The sequence below is a fragment of the Chamaea fasciata genome, unplaced genomic scaffold (assembly GCF_029207755.1).
Source record: "Chamaea fasciata isolate MVZ Bird 193981 ecotype frontalis unplaced genomic scaffold, bChaFas1.0.hap1 SCAF_31, whole genome shotgun sequence".
In the NCBI taxonomy this organism is placed as follows: domain Eukaryota; kingdom Metazoa; phylum Chordata; class Aves; order Passeriformes; family Sylviidae; genus Chamaea; species Chamaea fasciata.
In genome coordinates this window covers 3,262,800-3,285,706 of record NW_027094116.1, presented here as the reverse complement: position 1 = coordinate 3,285,706, position 22,907 = coordinate 3,262,800, and the positions used below count along the sequence as shown (strand labels likewise).

Below are 22,907 nucleotides of genomic sequence, written 5' to 3'. Positions count from 1 at the left end.
CCCAAAGGACAAAAGTGACTTTTAAACTTTTTTTTAATCGAAAAAAAAGCCCCGTTAGAAAGGTCCAGGGAGCGGCTCATAAATAGAATAAATACCCGCGGGCCGGGGCTGGGGACCCCCGAAAAAAACCCCCCGGGGGGGGGGGGGGACGAGGGGTGGGGACAGCCCCCGGCCGTGCCCGTGTCCCCTCCCGGGACTGTCCCCTGGGTGTGTGTCCCCTCCCCAGCCCAGAGTCCACACCGGCGAGGAAATTTTGGGGCCAGGGGTGGGGGCGGTTACGGGGGTCCCTGTGCCACGCTCTGGTTGTCCCCACGCGCTGTCCCCGTCCCCTCGAGCGCCACCCGCGCCATCCCCGTCCCCTCGAGCGCCACCCGCGCTGTCCCCAAGCCCTGCGGCTGTGTCCCCAAGGCTCTGGGCTCTGTCCCCAAACCCCGCGGCTGTGTCCCCAAGGCTCTGGGCTCTGTCCCCAAACCCCGCGGCTGTGTCCCCAAGGCTCTGGGCTCTGTCCCCAAGGCCCCTGTCTCTGTCCCCGCGGCTCTGGGCTGTGTCCCCAAGGCCCCTGTCTCTGTCCCCGCGGCCCGGGGCGGGGCCGCGCTGCCGTTCGCGGCGGGCGGGCGCTGGGGAGGCGACAGCGACAGCGACAGCGACAAGGCCGCCGCGGGCAGGTCCCCGCGGGGCGCTTTCCGCAGCATCTCGTCGCGGAGGCTGCGGGCGGGCCCCGGGGGGCGGCGGGCGGGCCCGCGGGGGTCGGTGCCGATGTCGGCGGTCAGGTTGGTGTAGAGCGGCCGCAGCTCCCGCGCCAGCAGCGCGTAACTCAGCGAGTTCATCCCGTCCTGCGTCCACGAGCGCTGCGTGCGCACCAGCAGATCGAACCTGGGGACACGCGCGTCGCCCGTGTCACCGCGGGCTCACCGCCCCGTCCCCGCTGTCCTCGAGGTGTCACCACCCCATCCCCGCTGTCATCCTGTCCCCACTGGCCCTGTCCTGTCCCCGCTGTCTCCCCACTGTCCCCGCGCTGTCCCTGCCCTGTCCCCGCTGTCCCCGCTGTCCCCACGCTGTCCCCGCGCTGTCCCTGCCCTGTCCCCGCTGTCCCCGCTGTCCCCAGACCTGTGCGGGTTCTCCTCGTTGCCTTTGTCGCTCTTGTGTTTCACCATCTTGTAATGGCCGATGGAGACGGGCGGGCGGGAGATCTTCATCCCGGCCAGGCGCACCCTGCGGGGACAGGGGACACTGCGGGGACACTGCGGGGACACTGCGGGGACACTGCGGGGACAGGGGACACTGCGGGGACACTGCGGGGACACTGCTGGGACAGGGGACACTGCGGGGACAGGGGACACTGCGGGGACACTGCGGGGACACTGCGGGGACAGGGGACACTGCGGGGACACTGCTGGGGACACTGCGGGGACACTGCGGGGACAGGGGACACTGCGGGGACACTGCGGGGACACTGCTGGGACAGGGGACACTGCGGGGACAGGGGACACTGCGGGGACACTGCGGGGACACTGCGGGGACAGGGGACACTGCGGGGACACTGCGGGGACAGGGGACACTGCGGGGACAGGGGACACTGCGGGGACACTGCGGGGACACTGCGGGGACAGGGGACACTGCAGGGACACTGCGGGGACAGGGGACACTGCGGGGACACTGCGGGGACACTGCTGGGGACAGGGGACACTGCTGGGGACAGGGGACACTGCGGGGACACTGCGGGGACACTGCTGGGGACACTGCGGGGACACTGCGGGGACACTGCGGGGACAGGGGACACTGCGGGGACACTGCGGGGACACTGTGGGGACACTGCTGGGGACAGGGGACACTGCGGGGACACTGCGGGGACACTGCTGAGGACAGGGGACACTGCTGGGGACACGGGACACTGCGGGGACACTGCGGGGACAGGAGACACTGCGGGGACAGGACACCCCTCCTGTCCCCTCCAAGGCAATGTCACACCCTGTGTGTCCCCCTGCGGTGACAAAACACGCCTCATGTCCCCCCCCAGGGTGACAGAGACACCCCTCGTGTCCCCCGCAGCTGGGTGGGCACACTCCCAGATGCCACCCCCTGCTGGCAGTGTCCCCAGGTGTCCCCAGGTGTGTCCCGGTGTGTCCCCAGGTGTGTCCCCAGGTGTGCCCAGGTGTGTCCCCAGCTGTCCCCAGGTGTGTCCCGGTGTGTCCCCAGGTGTGTCCCCAGGTGTCCCCAGGTGTGTCCCCAGGTGTGTCCCCAGGTGTCCCCAGGTGTGCCCAGGTGTCCCCAGGTGTGTCCCCAGGTGTGTCCCCAGGTGTGCCCAGGTGTCCCCAGGTGTGTCCCCAGGTGTGCCCAGGTGTGTCCCCAGGTGTCCCCAGGTGTGCCCAGGTGTGTCCCCAGGTGTGCCCAGGTGTCCCCGGGTGTGTCCAGGTGTGCCCAGGTGTGTCCCCAGGTGTGCCCAGGTGTGTGCCCAGGTGTGTCCCCAGGTGTGCCCAGGTGTCCCCAGGTGTCCCCAGGTGTGCCCAGGTGTCCCCAGGTGTGCCCAGGTGTGTCCCCAGGTGTGCCCAGGTGTCCCCAGGTGTGTCCCCAGGTGTCCCCGGGTGTGTCCCCAGGTGTCCCCAGGTGTGCCCAGGTGTCCCCAGGTGTCCCCAGGTGTCCCCAGGTGTACCTGGTGGCGATGTCGTCGTCCTCGCCGCCCCAGCCCCAGTACTCGTTGGGGAACCCGTTGATCTTCATGTACTGGTCGGGGGTCAGCGCCGAGACCCCCCCGAAGTACTGCGGGTACGGCAGGCTGGGGACAAAGGGACAGTGTCACCAGGGTGTCACCAGGGTCACCAGAGTGTCACCAGGGTGTCACCAGGGTGGCCCCAGGTGTCCCCAGTGTGCCCAAAGTACTGCGGGTACGGCAGGCTGGGGACAGACAGACAGACAGAGTGTCACCAGGGGGTCACCAGGGTCACCAGAGGGTCACCAGGGTGTCACCAGGGTCACCAGGTGTCCCCATTGTCCCCAGGTGTCCCCAGACCTGTATCCGAACTTGTTCGTGGCCACGGAGGCGTGTTTGGGGTTCCAGGTGTCCCCAGTGTGTCCCCAGTGTATCCCCAGGTGTCCCCATTGTCCCCAGGTGTCCCCATTGTCCCCACGTGTCCCCAGGTGTCCCCAGACCTGTATCCGAACTTGTTCATGGCCACGGAGGCGTGTTTGGGGTTCCAGGGGTCGCAGGTGTGTCCCCAGGTGTCCCCATTGTCCCCAGGTGTCCCCATTGTCCCCAGGTGTCCCCAGGTGTCCCCATTGTCCCCAGGTGTCCCCAGGTGACCCCAGACCTGTATCCGAACTTGTTCATGGCCACGGAGGCGTGTTTGGGGTTCCAGGGGTCGCAGGTGTGTCCCCAGGTGTCCCCATTGTGTCCCCAGGTGTCCCCATTGTCCCCATTGTCCCCAGGTGTCCCCAGGTGTCCCCATTGTCCCCAGGTGTCCCCAGACCTGTATCCGAACTTGTTCATGGCCACGGAGGCGTGTTTGGGGTTCCAGGGGTCGCAGGTGTACAGGTTGTGGTCGTTCTCGGGGATCAGGTCCACGTCGTGCAGGAACAGACAGTCCCAGTCCTCGTCCTTGAGCGCCTCCTTCACGCCCACGTTCAGCAGCTTGGCGCGGTTGAACGTCGAGTTCCCGGCCTGGCACGGGGAAAACCAGGCTGGGGACACGCCAAAATGTCCCGGGGACACCCCAAAATATCCCAAAGACACCCCAAAATATCCCAGGGAGACCCCAAAATATCCTGGGGATCTTCTAAACCATCCCTGAACCATCCCTTCACGCCCACGTTCAGCAGCTTGGCGCGGTTGAACGTCGAGTTCCCGGCCTGGCACGGGGAAATGGGGTTGGGGAAACTGGGGACACCCCAAAATATCCTGGGGAGACCCCAAAATGTCCTGGAGAGACCCCAAAATATCCCGGGGAGACCCCAAAATATCCCGGGGACACCCCAAAATGTCCTGGAGACCCCAAAATATCCCGGGGAGACCCCAAAATACCCCGGGGAGACCCCAAAATGTCCTGGAGACCCCAAAATGTCCTGGGAACCCACTAAAACCATCCCAGGAATCCCCAAACCACCTTGGGGCCCCCCAAACCCCCCCAGGGACCCCCAAACCCCCCTGGGGACCCCCCAAACCCCTCTGGGGACCCCATAAACCACCTCCAACACCGCCGAGGAGCCCCCAAAGGCCTTCAAACCCTCCCTGGGGACCCCCAAACCCCCCTGGGGACCCCTGAAACCACCCCGGGGGCCCCCCAAACCCCCCTGGGGACCCCCAAACCCCCCCGGGGACCCCCCAACCCCCTCTGAGGACCCCCAAACCCCTCTGGGGACCCCCCAAACCCCCCCGGGGACCCCCCAAACCCCCCCGGGGACCCCCCAAACCCCCCCAAGGACCCCCCAACCCCCCCCGGGGACCCTCCAAACCCTCCCTGAGGACCCCCAAATCCCTCCGGGGACCCCCCAAATCCCGCCGGGGACCCCCCAAACCCCTCTGGGGACCCCCCAAACCCCCCCGGGGACCCCCCCAACCCCTCTCAGCCCTCCGAGGGACCCCCCAAACCCCCCTAGGGACCCCCCAAACCCCCCCAGGGACCCCCCAAACCCCCCCGGGGACCCCCCCAACCCCTCTCAGCCCTCCGGGGGACCCCGCAGCCCCCCGAGCGCACCTGGTGCACGACGTAGATGCCGTAGTGCAGCTGCTGGCGCTGCAGGAAGGGGTGCAGGTGGTAGAGCAGGTGGCCCAGGTGACCCTCGCGGTTGCGGTGGGGGACGATGACGGCCGTCCTGGACCTGGCCTCGCACAGCGGGGGGCGGTAGCGGCCCCCCAACTGCACCGCCGGGTTCTTGGCCCGGATCTGCTCCAGCGTGGGCACCCGGGTGAAGGACACGGTCAGCGGGCCCACTGTGGGGACAGGGGGACATTGGGGACACCGTCAGCGGGCCCACTGCGGGGACAGGGGGACATTGGGGACATCGGGGACACCGTCAGCGGGCCCACTGCGGGGACAGGGGGACACTGGGGACATCGGGGACACCGTCAGCGGGCCCACTGCGGGGACAGGGGGACATTGGGGACATTGGGGACACCGTCAGCGGGCCCACTGCGGGGACATTGGGGACATTGGGGACACCGTCAGTGCGCCCACTGCAGGACGGGGACATCGGGGACACCGAGGGGACACCTCCGGGGACCGCAATCCCAAACTGGGGTCCCGGGGTGTGTGTCCCCCTCCCCATTTCCCTCCCAGCCCGGGGGAGGCACCGGGACAGCGGAACCGGTTCCACCTGTCCCGGTGAGCGCTGGGCGGGGCTAAGACCGGCTCCGCCCCCCGCGGGGAGGGGTCACGCCTCGGCTCCGCCCCCCCCTCCCCGGGGGTCCCCGGCTCTTTACCGGGGAAGGAAGGGCTCGGTTCTTCCCCGGTGTAGGGGGCGGTTCTTTCCTCCCGGGGGGTCCCCGGTTCCTCTCCCCAGCCCCCGGGGCCCCGTCCCGGTTCCCGTCCCGGTTCTCCCCATTTCGCTCCCGGTTGTCCCTGGTTCCTGTCCCGGTTCTCCCCGTTCCCATCCCAGTTCTCCCGGTTCCCGTCCCGGCTCTCCCTGCTTCCCGTCCCGGTTTTCCCCGTTTCCCCTCCCGGTCCTCCCCGTTCCCGTTCCTGTCCCAGTTCTCCCGGTTCCCCTCCCGGTTCCAGTCCCCGTTCCCGTCGCCGTTCCCGTCCCGGTTCTTGTTCCCTCTCTCCCAATTTTCCTCTCGGTTCCCGTCCCGATTCTCCCCATTCCCCTCCCGGTTCCAGTCCCGGTTCCCGTCCCGGCTTTCCCCGTTCTTGTCCCGCTTTTCCCGGTTCCAGTCCCGGTTCCCGTTCCCGTCCCCGTTTCCCCCCCGCTCTCCCGTTTCCCGGTTCCCGTTTCCTCCCCCGCTCTCCCGTTCCTGTCCCGGTTCCCGTTCCCGGTTCCCGTTTCCCTCCCGCTCTCCCGTTCCCGGTTCCCGTTTCCCCCCCGCTCTCCCGTTCCCGGTCCTCCCCCGCTCTCCCGTTCCCGTTTCCCGGTTCCCGTTTCCCCCCCGCTACCCCCGTTTCCCGTTCCCCGTTTCCCCCCCGCTCTCCCGTTCCCGGTTCCCGTTTCCCCCCCGCTCTCCCGTTCCCGGTCCCCGTTTCCCCCCCGCTCCCCCGTTCCTATCCCGGTCCCCGTTTCCCCCCCGCTCTCCCGTTCCCGGTCCCCGTTTCCCCCCCGCTCTCCCGTTCCCGGTTCCCGTTTCCCCCCCGCTCTCCCGCTCCCGTTCCCGGTCCCCCCCCGCTCTCCCGCTCCCGTTTCCCGTTCCCGGTCCCCCCCCGCTCTCCCGCTCCCGTTTCCCGGTCCCCGTTTTCCCCCCGCTCTCCCGTTCCCGGTCCCCGTTTCCCCCCCGCTCCCCCGTTTCCCGTTCCCGTTTCCCCCCCGCTGCCCCGTTTCCCGGTCCCCGTTTCCCCCCCGCTCTCCCGTTTCCCGGTCCCCGTTTCCCCCCCGCTCTCCCGTTTCCCGGTTCCCGTTTTCCCCCCGCTCTCCCGTTCCCGTTTCCCGGTCCCCGGTTCCCCCCCGCTCTCCCGTTCCTATCCCGGTTCCCGTTTCCCCCCCGCTCCCCCGTTTCCCGTTCCCGGTTCCCCCCCGCTCTCCCGTTCCCGGTTCCCGTTTCCCCCCCGCTCTCCCGTTCCCGTTTTCCCCCGCTCTCCCGTTCCCGTTCCCGGTCCCCCCCCGCTCTCCCGTTCCCGTTCCCGGTCCCCGTTTCCCCCCCGCTCTCCCGTTCCCGGTTCCCGTTTCCCCCCCGCTCTCCCGTTCCCGTTCCCGTTCCCGGTCCCCCCCCGCTCTCCCGCTCCCGTTTCCCGGTCCCCGTTTTCCCCCCGCTCCCCCGTTTCCCGTTCCCGTTTCCCCCCCGCTGCCCCGTTTCCCGGTCCCCGTTTCCCCCCCGCTCTCCCGTTCCCGTTTCCCGTTCCCGTTTCCCCCCCCGCTCTCCCGTTCCTATCCCGGTCCCCGTTTTCCCCCCGCTCTCCCGTTCCCGTTTTCCCCCGCTCTCCCGCTCCCGTTCCCGGTCCCCCCCCCGCTCTCCCGTTCCCGTTCCCGGTCCCCGTTTCCCCCCCGCTCCCCCGTTCCTATCCCGGTCCCCGTTTCCCCCCCGCTCTCCCGTTCCCGGTTCCCGTTTCCCCCCCGCTCTCCCGTTCCCGTTCCCGTTTCCCCCCCGCTCCCCCGTTTCCCGTCCCCGTTTCCCCCCCGCTCCCCCGTTTCCCGTCCCCGTTTCCCCCCCGCTCTCCCGTTTCCCGGTTCCCGTTTTCCCCCGCTCTCCCGTTCCCGTTTCCCGGTCCCCGGTTCCCCCCCGCTCTCCCGTTCCTATCCCGGTTCCCGTTTCCCCCCCGCTCCCCCGTTTCCCGTCCCCGGTTCCCCCCCGCTCCCCCGTTTCCCGTCCCCGTTTCCCCCCCGCTCCCCCGTTTCCCGGTTCCCGTTTCCCCCCGCTCTCCCGTTCCCGGTTCCCGTTCCCGTTTCCCCCCCGCTCTCCCGTTCCCGGTCCCCCCCCGCTCTCCCGTTCCTATCCCGGTTCCCGTTTCCCCCCCGCTCCCCCGTTTCCCGGTCCCCGTTTCCCCCCCGCTCCCTCACCCAGGAACGGCGACCTCTCGGGGCAGAAGGGCAGCGGCCGGGCGGGGTCGGGCGGCGCTCCCGGTGCCGCTCCGAGGCGGGACAGGTTCTCGTACACGTCGTGGGTGCGGGAATAATCCACGGCGGGCCCGGCGGGGCGGCCGAACAGCGCCGTCAGGTTCCGGAACCCGCCCAGCGAGAAATACGCCACGAAGGCGAACTGGCACCCGACCAGCAGCGCCAGCGAGCACGGCCGCTCCAGCAGCCGCCGCAGCATGGCGGGGAGCCGCCCGGTGCGACCGGGGAGCCGCCCGGTGCGACCGGGGAGCCGCCCGGTGTGACCGGGGAACAGCCCGGTTTTACCGGGGAGCGGCCCAAGCGGCCCCGGGCAGCATGGCGGGGGCACCGGGCAGCATCGCGGGGCTGCGGGATAGAAGGGGTGGGGTGGAGATGGAGCGGTGCCGCTCCGGTACCGGGAGAGGCACGGGTCGGTGGCCGGTACCGGCCCGGTCTCACGGTAACCTGCCCGGTCCCGGCTCCCGCTCAGTCCGCGCCCGTCCCCGCTCCCGCCTCAGCTCAATCCGGCCCCGGGTCCGCTCTCCCTCCCCGGGTCCTCCCGGTCCCGGATCCCCCCGCCGGTCCAGCCCCCGCTCCCGGTCCTGTGCCCGCCCCGGTTCCGGTTCAGCGTCCCCGGCCGCGCTCCCGCCCTCCGGGCGGCCGCTCCCCGAGCCTCCGGTTCACCCCCCTGGCCCCGGTCCCGCTCCGGTCCCGGTACCTGCCTGGGCCCGGCTCAGCCCCGCCCGGCCGCCGCCATCTTGGAGCGGAGGGCGCGGCGTGATGACGTCACGGGGCGGGGGCGCGGCGGGGTCACGCTCCGGGGGAACCGGGAGGTCCCTGAGGGGTCCCGGGAGGGCGCGGGGGGCGCCCGGGGGCTCTCGGTGACCCCCGGGAGGGCCGCGGGGCCCGGAATGACCCGGGAGAGCCCCGGGAGGCGGAGGGGGCGTGGTCTGTGTCAATCCCGCCGGGAGGGGGCGTGACCACAGCGGGCGCCGTCGCCGAGGCAACCGCGCCTGGCCCCGCCCCCTCCCGTGAGTTTCTCCGCCTCTCTTGTGACGTTACGAGACGGATGCGCTGTGATTGGTCGCGGGGCAGGAGGCGGGGCGCGGGATTGGCGGGGCGTGTCCGCGCCACGTGTGTCACCCCCGGCCACGTGTCCTTGTCCCCAAGGGGGCGGGGTGACCTCTGTGTCCCCTCCTGGTCACGTGTCCCTGTCCCCAGGACGTCCGTGTGACCTCTGTGTCCCCTCCCGGTCACTTGTGTCACTCCTGGTCGTGTGTCCTTGTCCTCAAGGGGGGACATGTGACCTCTGTGTCCCCTCCCGGTCACCTGTGTCACCCCTGGCCGTGTGTCCTTGTCCTCAAGGGGGGACATGTGACCTCTGTGTCCCCTCCCGGTCACCTGTGTCACCCCTGGCCGTGTGTCCTTGTCCTCAAGGGGGGACATGTGACCTCTGTGTCCCCTCCCGGTCACCTGTGTCACCCCTGGCCGTGTGTCCTTGTCCTCAAGGGGGGACATGTGACCTCTGTGTCCCGTCCTGGTCACCTGTGTCACTGCTGGTCACGTGTCCTTGTCCCCAAGGCATCCGTGTGACCTCTGTGTCGTCCGTCCCCCCCCCCCCCGGCCACATGTCCTTGTCCCCCAAGGGGTCCCTGCCACCCCCATGTCCCCCCGTGGGCTCCAGTGTCCCTTGTCTCCTCTGGGGTCCCCTGGTGTCCCCAGTAAATGCCATCAGGGCCAAGCTGGGGACGTTTTTGGGGGCGCTGGTGGCACCCCGGGTGGGGGGAACGTGTCCCAGCACCCTCGGGGACAAGGACGAGCCACCTGTGGGGCAGGGACAGGGGAGGGTACAAGGGCCTCAGTGGTGGTGGTGGCACCACAGGGGACACAGGAACGTGGGGACATGAAGGACATGGGGACACAGGGACATGGGGACACCCACCCACGGCTGCAGCACAGCCTGGCGGCCCAGGGACTGGCACTGGCACACCAGTGTGCACTGCTCATACTGGGGACAGCGCTGTGGGGACCCAGTGCCACCCAGCATGGCCCCACACCGGTGTCCCCCAGTTCCAGCATCCCCCAGTTCCAGCATTCCCAGTATCCCCAGTTCCAGCGTCTCCCAGTCCTGATGTCCCCAGTCCAGCCCCCCGGGCTTCGTGCCCGTCCCTGGGTGGCCTTGACCAGTGACCAACATCTGTCCCCACCCCTGTCCCCGCTTGTCCCCTGTCCCCTTTGCCCGTAACAAAGATGGCGCCTCCCTTCAGCCTCACTGTCCCTTATCAAACATGGCGGCGCCCTTGCCCACACCCTTCCCAGCGATGGCGTCTCTGCCCACACCCATCATGGCGGCGCTCGCAGCCGCCCCTGCCTTTCCCTGCCACGGCGCCACGCACACGATGGCGGCAAATCTCCCCACACCCAACAGAGAGACGCTCATTGCGTCCGCCCTTCCCCGCCATGGCGCCCTTCTCCCTCGGGCAGCGCCAAGGGCACGATGGCGGCGCTCCCAGCTTCCCCTTCCCCTCAGCGCGACGGCGTTCTGCGCATGCGCGGTGTAAACGTCGGGAAGCCGCCTGTACCCTACATGGCGGCGCCCACGGCTCTCCCTTGACCGCAACACGCATGCGCAGTATGAACGGCGGAAATCCGCCCGTACTCAACACGGCGGCACCCGCAGCTCTCCCGGACCACAGCACGCATGCGCAGTACAAACGGCGTGAATTCCCCCCCCGTACCCAACATGGCTCCGCCCACAGCGTCCGCCCTTCCCCGCCATGCCCCCCCCGCGCATGCGCAGTTCCAAGGGCACGATGGCGGCGCTGCGGGCGCTGTGGCGGCTCCGCGGCCCCTCAGGGCTGAGGGCGGCGGGGGCTCGGTTGGGCCCGGCCCCGGCGCGGTGAGAGCGCGGTGGGGGGAGACACGGGGACGTGGCGGGCGAGGGGGGGGAGGGCGGCGCGGCTTCTGAGGGGTGCCCCCCGCTCACCTCCGCGCCCCGCAGGTGCCGCCAGTGGCAGCCCGACATGGAGTGGGCGCAGCAGTTCGCGGGGGCCATCATGTACCCCAGCGCGGCCACCGACAAGTGGCTGCCGCCGCCGTGGAACGGTGAGGGCGCGGCCTCGGGGACGGGGAATGGCGGGGCCCTGGGGGATCTGGGGCTGCCCTGAGGGGATTTGGGGGAACCCTGAGGGCTTTGGGGGTCCTTTGGGGGTGTCCTGAGGCCTTTGGGGGGCCCCAGGAGGGGTCTCAGGGGATTTGGGGGGCCCAGGAGGGGTCTCAGGGGATTTGGGGAACCCCAGGAGGGATCTCAGTGGATTTGGGGGGGCCCAGGAGGGGTCTCAGGAGATTTGGGGGGCCCAGGAGGGGTCTCAGGGGATTTGGGGGGGCCCGGGAGGGGTCTCAGGGGATTTGGGGGGGCCCGGGAGGGGTCTCAGGGGATTTGGGGGGGCCCAGGAGGGGTCTCAGAGGATTTGGGGGGGGCCCGGGAGGGGTCTCAGGGGATTTGGGGGCCCCAGGAGGGGTCTCAGTGGATTTGGGGGGGCCCAGGAGGGGTCTCAGGGGATTTGGGGGGCCCGGGAGGGGTCTCAGGGGATTTGGGGGGCCCGGGAGGGGTCTCAGTGGATTTGGGGGGGCCCAGGAGGGGTCTCAGGGGATTTGGGGGGGCCCAGGAGGGGTCTCAGGGGATTTGGGGGGGCCCAGGAGGGGTCTCAGGGGATTTGGGGGGGCCCAGGAGGGGTCTCAGGGGATTTGGGGGGCCCCGGGAGGGGTCTCAGGGGATTTGGGGGACCCCAGGAGGGGTCTCAGGGGATTTGGGGGGGCCCAGGAGGGGTCTCAGGGGATTTGGGGGCATTCTGAGGGGTCCCTGGGGAGGTCCTGGGTGGGGTATTGGGTCACCGAGGGCACTTTGGGGTCCCTCAGATCACTTTGGCGTGTTCCTGCCGTGTCCCTGTGTCCCCGGTGTGTCCCTGCCGTGTCCCTGCCGTGCCCCTGACGCGTCCCCGTGTCCCCAGACAAGGACCCGGTGGCCCACAAGAAGGTCTCCAGCCTGACCATCAACTTCGGGCCGCAGCACCCGGCCGCCCACGGCGTGCTGCGCCTGGTGCTGGAGCTCAGCGGGGAGACGGTGAAACGCTGCGACCCGCACGTGGGGCTGCTGCACCGCGGCACCGAGAAGCTCATCGAGTACAAAACTTATCTCCAGGTGACGCTGCGGCGAAACTGAGCCCGAGATCCCCGTCCCCCGAGATCCCATTCCCGGGGGAGCCCTGGCCCACGGGGTCCGGTACAAAAGCCGCCTGGGAGAAACAGCCCAGCCGCACGCGGATCTGTCCCAGAGCGTTTGTTCCCATTCCCAGCTCCCCTGGTGCCTCCAGATCATCCCAGTGTTCCCCCAGTGTCCCCCCAGTGTCCCCAGTGTCCCCAGTGTCTCCAGTGTCCCCAGTGTCCCCCCAATGTCCCCCAATATCCCCAGTGTCCCCAGTGTCCCCCCAGTGTCCCCATTTTTTGCAGGCCCTGTCCTATTCTGACCGCCTGGGCTACGTCTCCGTGATGTGCAATGAGCAGGCCCGTCCCCGGTGTCATTCCCATTATTCCCGGTGTCATTCCCGTTATTCCCAGTGTCATTCCTGGTGTCATTCCCGGTGTCGTTTCCGGTGTCATTCCCGTTATTCCCGGTGTCATTCCCGGCGTTTTCCCGCAGGCCCTGCCGTACTTTGACCGCCTGGACTACGTCTCCATGATGTGCAATGAGCAGGCCCGTCCCCGGTGTCATTCCCGTTATTCCCGGTGTCATTCCCGTTATTCCCGGTGTCATTCCCGGTGTCATTTCCATCATTCCCGGTGTCATTCCCGGCGTTTTCCCGCAGGCCCTGCCATACTTTGACCACCTGGACTACGTCTCCATGATGTGCAATGAGCAGGCCCGTCCCCGGTGTCATTCCCGGTGTCATTCCCGTTATTCCCGGTGTCATTCCCGGTGTCATTCCCGTTATTCCCGGTGTCATTCCTGGTGTCATTCCCGGTGTCATTCCCATCGTTCCCGGTGTCATTCCCATCGTTCCCGGTGTCATTCCCGGTGTCATTCCCGGCGTTTTCCCGCAGGCCCTGCCGTACTTTGACCGCCTGGATTACGTTTCCATGATGTGCAATGAGCAGGCCCGTCCCCGGTGTCATTCCCGGTGTCATCCCCGGTGTCATTCCCGGTGTCATTCCCGTCATTCCCGGTGTCATTCCCGGTGTCGTTCCCGGTGTCATTCCCGGTGTCATTCCCGGCGTTTTCCCGCAGGCCCTGCCGTACTTTGACCGCCTGGACTACGTCTCCATGATGTGCAATGAGCAGGCCCGTCCCCGGTGTCATTCCCGTTATTCCCGGTGTCATTCCCGGTGTCGTTCCCGGTGTCATTCCCGGTGTCATTCCCGGCGTTTTCCCGCAGGCCCTGCCGTACTTTGACCGCCTGGATTACGTCTCCATGATGTGCAATGAGCAGGCGTACTCGCTGGCCGTGGAGAAGCTGCTCAACATCCGCCCCCCTCCGCGGGCGCAGTGGATCCGGGGTGAGCCCCCCGGCATTCCGGGATCCCCGACCACCCCGGGACGGACAGATCCCCGTTCCCGTGGGATCCCACCCCTGAGATCCCCGTTCCCATGGGATCCCCATCCCTGAGATCCCCGTTCCCATGGGATCCCATCCCTGAGATCCCTGTTCCCGTGGGATCCCATCCCTGAGATCCCATTTCCCATGGGATCCCCATCCCTGAGATCCCCGTTCCCATGGGATCCCATCCCTGAGATCCCCGTTCCCGTGGGATCCCATCCCTGAGATCCCCGTTCCCATGGGATCCCATTCCTGAGATCCCTGTTCCCGTGGGATCCCATCCCTGAGATCCCATTTCCCATGGGATCCCCATCCCTGAGATCCCCGTTCCCGTGGGATCCCACCCCTGAGATCCCATTTCCCATGGGATCCCATCCCTGAGATCCCCGTTCCCATGGGATCCTATCCCTGAGATCCCCGTTTCCATGGGATCCCATCCCTGAGATCCCTGTTCCCGTGGGATCCCACCCCTGAGATCCCATTTCCCATTGGATCCCATCCCTGAGATCCCCGTTCCCATGGGATCCCATCTCTGAGATCCCCGTTACCATTGGATCCCATCCCTGAGATCCCCGTTCCCATGGGATCCCATCCCTGAGATCCCCATTCCCATGGGATCCCTATTTTCCTGGGATCCCCATCCCAGAGATCCCTGTCCTGTGGGATCACCCCAGTTCTATTCCCAGCTCCTGGGAATTCCCGGGATCTGTGGGATCTCTCCCGTTTTTTCCCAGTTTTCCCCATTTTCCCCCCCAGTTCTGTTCCCAGCCCCAGGATCTGTGGGATCACCCCCGTTTTTTCCCGTTTTTTTCCCTTTTTTCCCATTTTTTCCCGTTTTTTCCCGTTTTTTCCCGTTTTTTCCCAGTTTTCCCCATTTCCCCCCCAGTTCTGTTCCCAGCCCCAGGATCTGTGGGATCACCCCCGTTTTTTCCCGTTTTTTCCCGTTTTTTCCCTGTTTTTCCCCGTTTTTCCCCGTTTTTCCCCGTTTTTTCCCGTTTTTCCCCATTTTTCCCCGTTTTTGCCCCAGTTCTGTTCCCAGCCCCAGGATCTGTGGGATCACCCCCGTTTTTTCCCGGTTTTTTCCCTTTTTTCCCATTTTTTCCCGTTTTTTCCCGTTTTTTTCCCGTTTTCCCCATTTTCCCCCCAGTTCTGTTCCCAGCCCCAGGATCTGTGGGATCACCCCCGTTTTTTCCCGTTTTTTCCCGTTTCTTCCCTGTTTTTCCCCGTTTTTTCCCGGTTTTTTCCCGTTTTTTCCCATTTTTTCCCCATTTTTCCCCGTTTTTGCCCCAGTTCTGTTCGCCGAGATCACGCGGCTGCTGAACCACATCATGGCGGTGACCACGCACGCGCTGGACATCGGGGCCATGACGCCGTTCTTCTGGATGTTCGAGGAGAGGGAGAAGGTGGGTTTGGGATTGGGGATTTGGGGTTTGGGGATTTGGGGATTTGGGATTTGGGGTTTGGGGATTTGGGATTTGGGGATTTGGGGTTTGGGGATTTGGGATTTGGGGATTTGGGATTTGGGGATTTGGGGATTTGGGATTTGGGGTTTGGGGATTTGGGATTTGGGGTTTGGGATTTGGGGTTTTGGGGGTTTGGGGATTTGGGGTTTTGGGTTTGGGACAATGACGCCGTTCTTCTGGATGTTCGAGGAGAGGGAGAAGGTGGGTTTGGGATTGGGGATTTGGGATTTGGGGTTTGGGGATTTGGGATTTGGGGATTTGGGGTTTGGGGATTTGGGGATTTGGGATTTGGGATTTGGGGATTTGGGGTTTGGGGATTTGGGGTTTGGGGATTTGGGATTTGGGGTTTGGGGATTTGGGGTTTGGGGTTTGGGATTTGGGGATTTGGGATTTGGGGATTTGGGGTTTGGGATTTGGGGATTTGGGGTTTGGGGATTTGGGATTTGGGGTTTCGGGATTTGGGGTTTTGGGGGTTTGGGGATTTGGGGTTTTGGGTTTGGGACAATGACGCCGTTCTTCTGGATGTTCGAGGAGAGGGAGAAGGTGGGTTTGGGATTTGGGATTTGGGCTGTTGTGGTTCGGGGTGTTGTGGTTGGGGATTTGGGCTGTTTGTGGTTCGGGATTTGGGATTTTGTGGTTCGGGCTGTTGTGGTTGGGGATTTGGGCTGTTTGTGGTTCGGGATTTGGGATTTTGTGGTTCGGGCTGTTGTGGTTGGGGATTTGGGCTGTTGCGGTTCGGGATTTGGGCTGTTGTGGTTGGGGATTTGGGCTGTTGTGGTTTGGGCTGTTGTGGTTGGGGATTTGGGCTGTTGTGGTTCGGGTTGTTGTGGTTGGGGATTGGGGCTGTTGTGGTTGGGGATTTGGGCTGTTGTGGTTGGGGATTTGGGCTGTTGTGGTTGGGGATTTGGGCTGTTGTGGTTCGGGCTGTTGTGGTTGGGGATTTGGGCTGTTGTGGTTGGGGATTTGGGCTGTTGTGGTTTGGGCTGTTGTGGTTGGGGATTTGGGCTGTTGTGGTTCGGGCTGTTGTGGTTGGGGATTTGGGCTGTTGTGGTTCGGGCTGTTGTGGTTGGGGATTTGGGCTGTTGTGGTTGGGGATTTGGGCTGTTGTGGTTGGGGATTTGGGCTGTTGTGGTTGGGGATTTGGGCTGTTGTGGTTGGGGGTTCGGGCTGTTGTGGTTCGGGCTGTTGTGGTTCGGGCTGTTGTGGTTGGGGATTTGGGCTGTTGTGGTTCGGGCTGTTGTGGTTGGGGATTTGGGCTGTTGTGGTTCGGGCTGTTGTGGTTGGGGATTTGGGCTGTTGTGGTTCGGGCTGTTGTGGTTGGGGATTTGGGCTGTTTGTGGTTGGGGATTTGGGCTGTTGTGGTTCGGGCTGTTGTGGTTGGGGATTTGGGCTGTTGTGGTTGGGGATTTGGGCTGTTGTGGTTCGGGCTGTTGTGGTTGGGGATTTGGGCTGTCTGGCGCCGTGCCGGCGGGGCAGAGCCGCAGCGCTGTGTGTCCCCCGTGTCCCCGCAGATGTTCGAGTTCTACGAGCGCGTGTCGGGGGCGCGCATGCACGCGGCCTACGTGCGGCCCGGGGGCGTGCACCAGGTCAGGGGGCGGGGCCACGGGAGCCCCGCCCTGGGACCCCATCCCTCGGGATCCCACCTGTCCCACCTGTCCCACCTGTCCTCACCTGTCCCACCTGTCCCCACCTGTCCCCACCTGTCTCACCTGTCCCCCCCCGTCCTCACTATCCCACCTGTCCCCCCCTGTGCCAGGACCTGCCCCTGGGGCTCATGGACGACATCTACGAGTTTGTGAAGAACTTTTCCATCCGCATCGACGAGGTGGAGGAGGTGAGGGGGCACCTGCAGGGCGGGAGGGGCTGCTGTCACCTGCGTCACCTGCGTCACCTGGGTGCCCCAGGTGTCCCAGGTGTGTCCCAGGTGTGTCCCAGGTATCCCAGGTGACCCTCCTGTCCCCCCCCCCTCCCATGCCCAGATGTTGACCAACAACCGCATCTGGAAGAACCGCACCGTGGACATCGGCGTCATCACGGCCGAGGAGGCGCTCAACTACGGCTTCAGGTGACTGCCCCACCCTCCCAGGCGCGCCCAGGTGCGCCCAGGTGCGCCCAGGTGTGCCCAGGTGTGCCCAGGTGCGCCCGGGCACGCCCAGGTGTGCTCAGGTGTGCTCAGGTGTGCCTTTCGGGGCCGTCCCAGCGGGGTGATGCTGCGCGGCTCGGGGATCCAGTGGGACCTGAGGAAGACTCAGCCCTACGACGTCTACGACCAGGTGGAGTTCGACGTGCCCATCGGCTCCCGCGGCGACTGCTACGACAGGTGAGCCTCACCTGGGGGGCGGGGCGGGGCTGGGCGGGGCCCCCCGGGCTCGGTTGATGCCGCTTGGGCTGCCCCACACCTGGGGGGACTCTACCTGGGAACCCCAAAATCCCAATTCCATGGGGATCCCCAGGATCCTGATCCCATGGGAATCCCCAGGACCCCGATCCCATGGGGATCCCCAGGACCCCGATCCCATGGGGATCCCAGGACCCCGATCCCATGGGGATCCCCAGGACCCCGATCCCATGGGAACCCCAGGACCCTGATCCCATGGGGATCCCCAGGACCCCGATCCCATGGGGATCCCAGGACCCTGATCCCATGGGGATCCCCAGGACCCCGATCCCATGGGGATCCCCAGGACCCCAATCCCATGGGGATCCCAGGACCCCGATCCCATGGGAATCCCCGGGACCCCGATCCCATGGGAATCCCAGGACCCCGATCCCACGGGAATCCCCAGGACCCCGATCCCATGGGAACCCCAGGACCCCGATCCCATGGGAACCCCAGGACCCCGATCCCACGGGAATCCCCAGGACCCCGATCCCACGGGAATCCCCAGGACCCCGATCCCATGGGAACCCCAGGACCCCGATCCCATGGGAACCCCAGGACCCCGATCCCATGGGAATCCCAGGACCCCGATCCCATGGGAATCCCCAGGACCCCGATCCCATGGGAATCCCAGGACCCCGATCCCATGGGAATCCCCAGGACCCCGATCCCATGGGGATCCCCAGGACCCCGATCCCATGGGAATCCCAGGACCCCAATCCCACGGGGATCCCCAGGACCCCGATCCCATGGGAATCCCAGGACCCCGATCCCATGGGAATCCCAGGACCCCGATCCCATGGGGATCCCAGGACCCCGATCCCATGGGGATCCCAGGACCCCGATCCCATGGGGATCCCCCGTTCCTGGGAGCCCAATCCCTTGGGGTCCCCCAGTCCTGAATTTGGGGATTTAGGATTTGGGGATTTGCGGATTTGGGAATTCAGAAATTTGAGGAATTCAGGAATTCGGGATTCTGGGAATTTGGGAACTCAGGAATTTTGGGAATTGCGTGCCCAGGTACCTGTGCCGCGTGGAGGAGACGCGGCAGTCCCTGTGGATCCCTCAGTCCTGAATTTGTGAATTCAGGATTTTGGGATTTTGGGGATTCAGGATTTTAGAAATTCGGGAATTTGGGGATTCAGGAATTTGGGATTTTGGGAACTCAGGAAATTAGGGAATCGTGTGCCCAGGTACCTGTGCCGCGTGGAGGAGACGTGGCAGTCCCTGTGGATGCTCCAGTCCTGAATTTGGGGATTTGTGAATTTAGGATTTTGGGATTTTGGGGATTCAGAATTTTGGGAATTCAGGAATTCAGGATTTTGGGAATTTGGGAACTCAGGAATTTTGGGAATTGCGTGCCCAGGTACCTGTGCCGCGTGGAGGAGACGCGGCAGTCCCTGCGGATCCCCCAGTCCCTGATTCGGGAATTTGGCGATTTGCGAATTGAGGATTTTGGGAATTCGGGATTTGGGGAACTCAGGAATTGTGGGAATTTTCATGCCCAGGTACCTGTGCCGCGTGGAGGAGATGCGGCAGTCCCTGCGGATCATCCTGCAGTGCCTCAATAAGATGCCGCCCGGGGAGATCAAGGTGGACGACGCCAAAGTGTCGCCCCCGAAACGCGCCGAGATGAAGGTGACTGTCCCCAAACCCCCCGGGGACAGGTGACACCCAGGCCAGGTGACACCCCGGCCAGGTGACACCCCGGTGCCAGCCCTGCAGTGTCCCCGTGTCCCCGCAGACGTCCATGGAGTCCCTGATCCATCACTTCAAGCTCTACACCGAGGGCTACCAGGTGCCACCCGGGGCCACCTACACGGCCATCGAGGCGCCCAAGGTGACACTTCTGCCCTGCTTGTCCCCGGCGCCGTGTCCCCGACCCTGTCCCGTGTCCCCAGCCCTGTCCCGTGTCCCCAGCCCTGTCCCCGTGTCCCCGACCCTGTCCCGTGTCCCCAGCCCTGTCCCCGTGTCCCCGACCCTGTCCCGTGTCCCCAGCCCTGTCCCCGTGTCCCCGACCCTGTCCCGTGTCCCCGACCCTGTCCCGTGTCCCCAGCCCTGTCCCGTGTCCCCAGCCCTGTCCCCGTGTCCCCAGCCCTGTCCCCGTGTCCCCGACCCTGTCCCGTGTCCCCAGCCCTGTCCCCGTGTCCCCGACCCTGTCCCGTGTCCCCGACCCTGTCCCGTGTCCCCAGCCCTGTCCCGTGTCCCCAGCCCTGTCCCGTGTCCCCAACCCTGTCCCCGTGTCCCCAGCCCTGTCCCCTGTCCCCAGCCCTGTCCCCGTGTCCCCAGCCCTGTCCCGTGTCCCCAACCCTGTCCCCGTGTCCCCAACCCTGCCCCGTGTCCCCAACCCTGTCCCCGTGTCCCCAACCCTGCCCCGTGTCCCCAACCCCGTCCTGTGTCCCCAACCCCACTGCCATGTTCCCAGCCATGTCCTCATGTCCCCAGCCCTGTCCCCAATGTCCCCTCAGGGTGAGTTTGGGGTGTCCCCAATGTCCCCAATGTCCCTGACACTGTCCCCAATGTCCCTGACAGTGTCCCCGTGTCCCTGACACTGTCCCCGTGTCCCTGACAGTGTCCCCAATGTCCCTGACACTGTCCCCAATGTCCCTGACACTGTCCCCGTGTCCCTGACAGTGTCCCCAATGTCCCTGACACTGTCCCCAATGTCCCTGACAGTGTCCCCGTGTCCCTGACACTGTCCCCAATGTCCCTGACACTGTCCCCAATGTCCCTGACACTGTCCCCAATGTCCCTGACAGTGTCCCCGTGTCCCTGACACTGTCCCCGTGTCCCTGACAGTGTCCCCAATGTCCCTGACACTGTCCCCGTGTCCCTGACAGTGTCCCCCGTGTCCCTGACACTGTCCCCAATGTCCCTGACACTGTCCCCGTGTCCCTGACAGTGTCCCCGTGTCCCTGACAGTGTCACCGTGTCCCTGACACTGTCCCCGTGTCCCTGACAGTGTCCCCAATGTCCCTGACACTGTCCCCGTGTCCCTGACAGTGTCCCCGTGTCCCTGACAGTGTCACCGTGTCCCTGACACTGTCCCCGTGTCCCTGACAGTGTCCCCAATGTCCCTGACACTGTCCCCGTGTCCCTGACAGTGTCCCCGTGTCCCTGACACTGTCCCCAGTGTCCCCAATGTCCCCAACGTCCCCGTGTCCCCTCAGGGGGAGTTTGGCGTGTACCTGGTCTCCGATGGTTCCAGCCGTCCCTATCGCTGCAAGATCAAAGCGCCCGGCTTCGCTCACCTGGTACACCTGGGGACACCTGGGGACACCTGGGGGACACCTGGGAGCACCTAGGAACACCTGGGGACACACCTGGGGACACCTGGGGACACCTGGGGACACCTGGGAGCACCTGGGGACACACCTGGGGACACCTGGGGACACCTGGGGACATCTGGGGACACCTGGGGACACCTGGGGACACCTGGGGGGCGCAGGACCCTGGGACAGGGGTGGGGACACTGGGGGGGTCGCTATGGGGGTGTTGCTGAGGGCGTGTTGAGGGTAATTAACCCCCGTGGGGTTAATTGGGGGTCCCTGGGGTTAATTGGGGGTTAATTGGGGGGTCCCTGGGGGTTAATTAGGGGTTAATTGGGTGCTAATTGGGGGTCCCTGGGGGTTAATTAGCAGTTAATTGACGGGCCTTATGAGGGGGTTAATTGGGGGTTCCTGGGGGTTAATTAGCAGTTAATTGACGGGCCTTATGAGGGGGTTAATTGGGGGGTCCCTGGGGGTTAATTAACAGTTAATTGATGGGCCCTATGAGGGGGTTAATTGGGGGTCCCTGGGGGTTAATTAGTAGTTAATTGACGGGCCCTATGGGGGGGTTAATTGGGGGTCCGTGGGGGTTAATTAGCAGTTAATTGATGGGCCCTATGAGGGGGTTAATTGGGGGTCCCTGGGGGTTAATTAGCAGTTAATTGATGGGCCCTATGAGGGGGTTAATTGGGGGTCCCTGGGGGTTAATTGGGGGTTAATTGGGGGGTCCCTGGGGGTTGGTTAATTGCCTGTTAATCGGGGGTCTCTGGGGGTTAATTTGGGGTTAATTGGGGGTCCCCGTGGGCTGGTTAATTGTGCTCCCGGCGGGTTAATTGGGCGTTAATTGGGCGTTAATTGCGCTGTCCCAGGCGGGGCTGGACAGGATGTCCCAGGGGCACATGCTGGCGGACGTGGTGGCCATCATCGGTCAGTGCCCCCCCGGGGGGTCCCTGTCCCCACTTGGGGGGTCCCTGTCCCATTTTGGGGGGTCCCTGTCCCATTTTGGGGGGGGTCCCTGTCCCCATTTGGGGGTCCCTGTCCCTATTTGGGGTCCCTGTCCCCATTTGGGGTCCCTGTCCCATTTTGGGGGGGGTCCGTGTCCCCATTTGGGGTCCCTGTCCCATTTTGGGGTCCCTGTCCCCATTTGGGGGTCCCTGTCCCCATTTGGGGTCCCTGTCCCCATTTTGGGGGGGTCCCTGTCCCCATTTGGGGAGTCCCTGTCCCCCATTTGGGGTCCCTGTCCCATTTTGGGGTCCCTGTCCCCATTTGGGGGGGGTCCGTGTCCCCATTTGGGGGGGGTCCCTGTCCCATTGTGGGGTCCCTGTCCCCATTTTGGGGGGGTCTCTCCCCATTTTTGGGGTGCCCTGTCCCCATTTTCGGGGGTCTCTCCCCCCCTCTGGGACACCCTGACCCCCCTTTTCCCCCACAGGCACCCAGGACATCGTGTTTGGGGAGGTGGATCGATGAGGGGGCCCCCGGTGTCGGGGGGGTCCCCCGGTGTCGGGGGGTTCCCGATGTCGGGGGGGTCCCCGGTGTCGGGGGGTCCCCGATGTCGGGGGGTCCCCGGTGTCGGGGGGTCCCCGATGTTTGGGGGGTCCCCGGTGTTTGGGGGGGTCCCCAGTGTCGGGGGGTCCCCGGTGTCGGGGGGTCCCCGATGTTTGGGGGGTCCCCGGTGTTTGGGGGGTCCCCAGTGTCGGGGGGTCCCCGGTGTCGGGGGGTCCCAGATGTTTGGGGGGTTCCCGATGTTTGGGGGGTCCCCGGTGTCGGGGGGTCTCCGATGTCGGGTGGTCCCCAATGTTTGGGGGGTCCCCGGTGTCGGGGGGTCCCCGATGTTGGGGGGTCCCCGGTGGTTGGGGGGTCCCCGGTGTCGGGGGGTCCCCGGTGTTTGGGGGGTCCCCAGTGTCGGGGGGTCCCCGATGTTGGGGGGTCCCCGATGTTTGGGGGGGTCCCCGATGTCGGGGGGTCCCAGATGTTGGGGGGTCCCAGATGTTTGGGGGGTCCCCGGTGTTTGGGGGGTCCCGGCCCCTCTCCCTTTGCCGCTCCGCTTTGGGGTCCCCCCGGCCCCGGTTCGAGTCCAATAAAGCTGAGTTCGCGTCCTGAGCGTCCCCTCGGTGTCACCGATGATGTCACTGATGATGTCATAGATGACGTCACTACCTTCCCTGGTTTTGGGGGGGTCTCTCTTCCCTTTCGGGGTCTCCTTCTCCCTTCAGGACCTCTCTCCTCAGTTCGGGGGGGCTCCTTTTCCCCTTTGGGGGTCTCTTCCCTTTTGGGGTCTCCTTCCCCATTTGGGGGTCTCTTTCCCCAATTTGGGGGTCTCCCTCCCCTTTTGGGGGTCTCCCTTCCCTTCTGGGGTCTCTTCGCACTTTTGGGGTCTCTCTCCCCAATTTGGGGGGTCCCCTTCCCCTTTTGGGATCTCCCCTCCCTTTTCGGGATCTCTTTCCCCTTTTTGGGGTCTCCCTCCCCAATTTCCGCCAGGAACGACCCCCTCCCCCCCCCCCCCAAAAAAACAAAGGGACATTTGGGGCCA

The 22,907-nt window shown here is 65.6% G+C and overlaps 2 protein-coding genes across 3 annotated transcripts; one reads left to right on the top strand and one right to left on the bottom strand.

The window, feature by feature from the left end:
* Positions 1 to 15: 15 nt before the first annotated feature.
* Positions 16 to 8,449, bottom strand: B4GALT3 (beta-1,4-galactosyltransferase 3). Its single transcript, XM_066206971.1, has 7 exons — positions 8,390 to 8,449; positions 7,636 to 8,037; positions 4,689 to 4,924; positions 3,465 to 3,655; positions 2,651 to 2,773; positions 1,108 to 1,212; positions 16 to 873 (listed from the first exon to the last, which is right to left on the bottom strand). The coding sequence occupies exons 2-7, from the start codon at positions 7,889 to 7,891 to the stop codon at positions 276 to 278; spliced, it is 1,509 nt and encodes a 502-aa protein (XP_066063068.1). The 5' UTR covers positions 7,892 to 8,037; positions 8,390 to 8,449; the 3' UTR covers positions 16 to 275.
* A 2,014-nt stretch (positions 8,450 to 10,463) lies between these two features.
* Positions 10,464 to 22,482, top strand: NDUFS2 (NADH:ubiquinone oxidoreductase core subunit S2). Of its 2 annotated transcripts, XM_066206545.1 has the most exons (15): positions 10,464 to 10,570; positions 10,673 to 10,776; positions 11,682 to 11,872; positions 13,104 to 13,224; positions 14,556 to 14,668; positions 16,240 to 16,314; positions 16,485 to 16,562; positions 16,708 to 16,793; positions 16,929 to 17,048; positions 18,617 to 18,746; positions 18,853 to 18,948; positions 20,279 to 20,362; positions 21,247 to 21,304; positions 21,807 to 21,853; positions 21,909 to 22,482. In XM_066206545.1, exons 1-14 carry the CDS (start codon positions 10,464 to 10,466, stop codon positions 21,842 to 21,844), a joined length of 1,401 nt encoding a protein of 466 aa, XP_066062642.1. In that variant the 3' UTR covers positions 21,845 to 21,853; positions 21,909 to 22,482. The 2 variants fall into 2 exon arrangements, with proteins under 2 accessions (XP_066062642.1, XP_066062641.1); XM_066206544.1 differs by having other exon boundaries at positions 21,807 to 22,482.
* Positions 22,483 to 22,907: the final 425 nt, after the last annotated feature.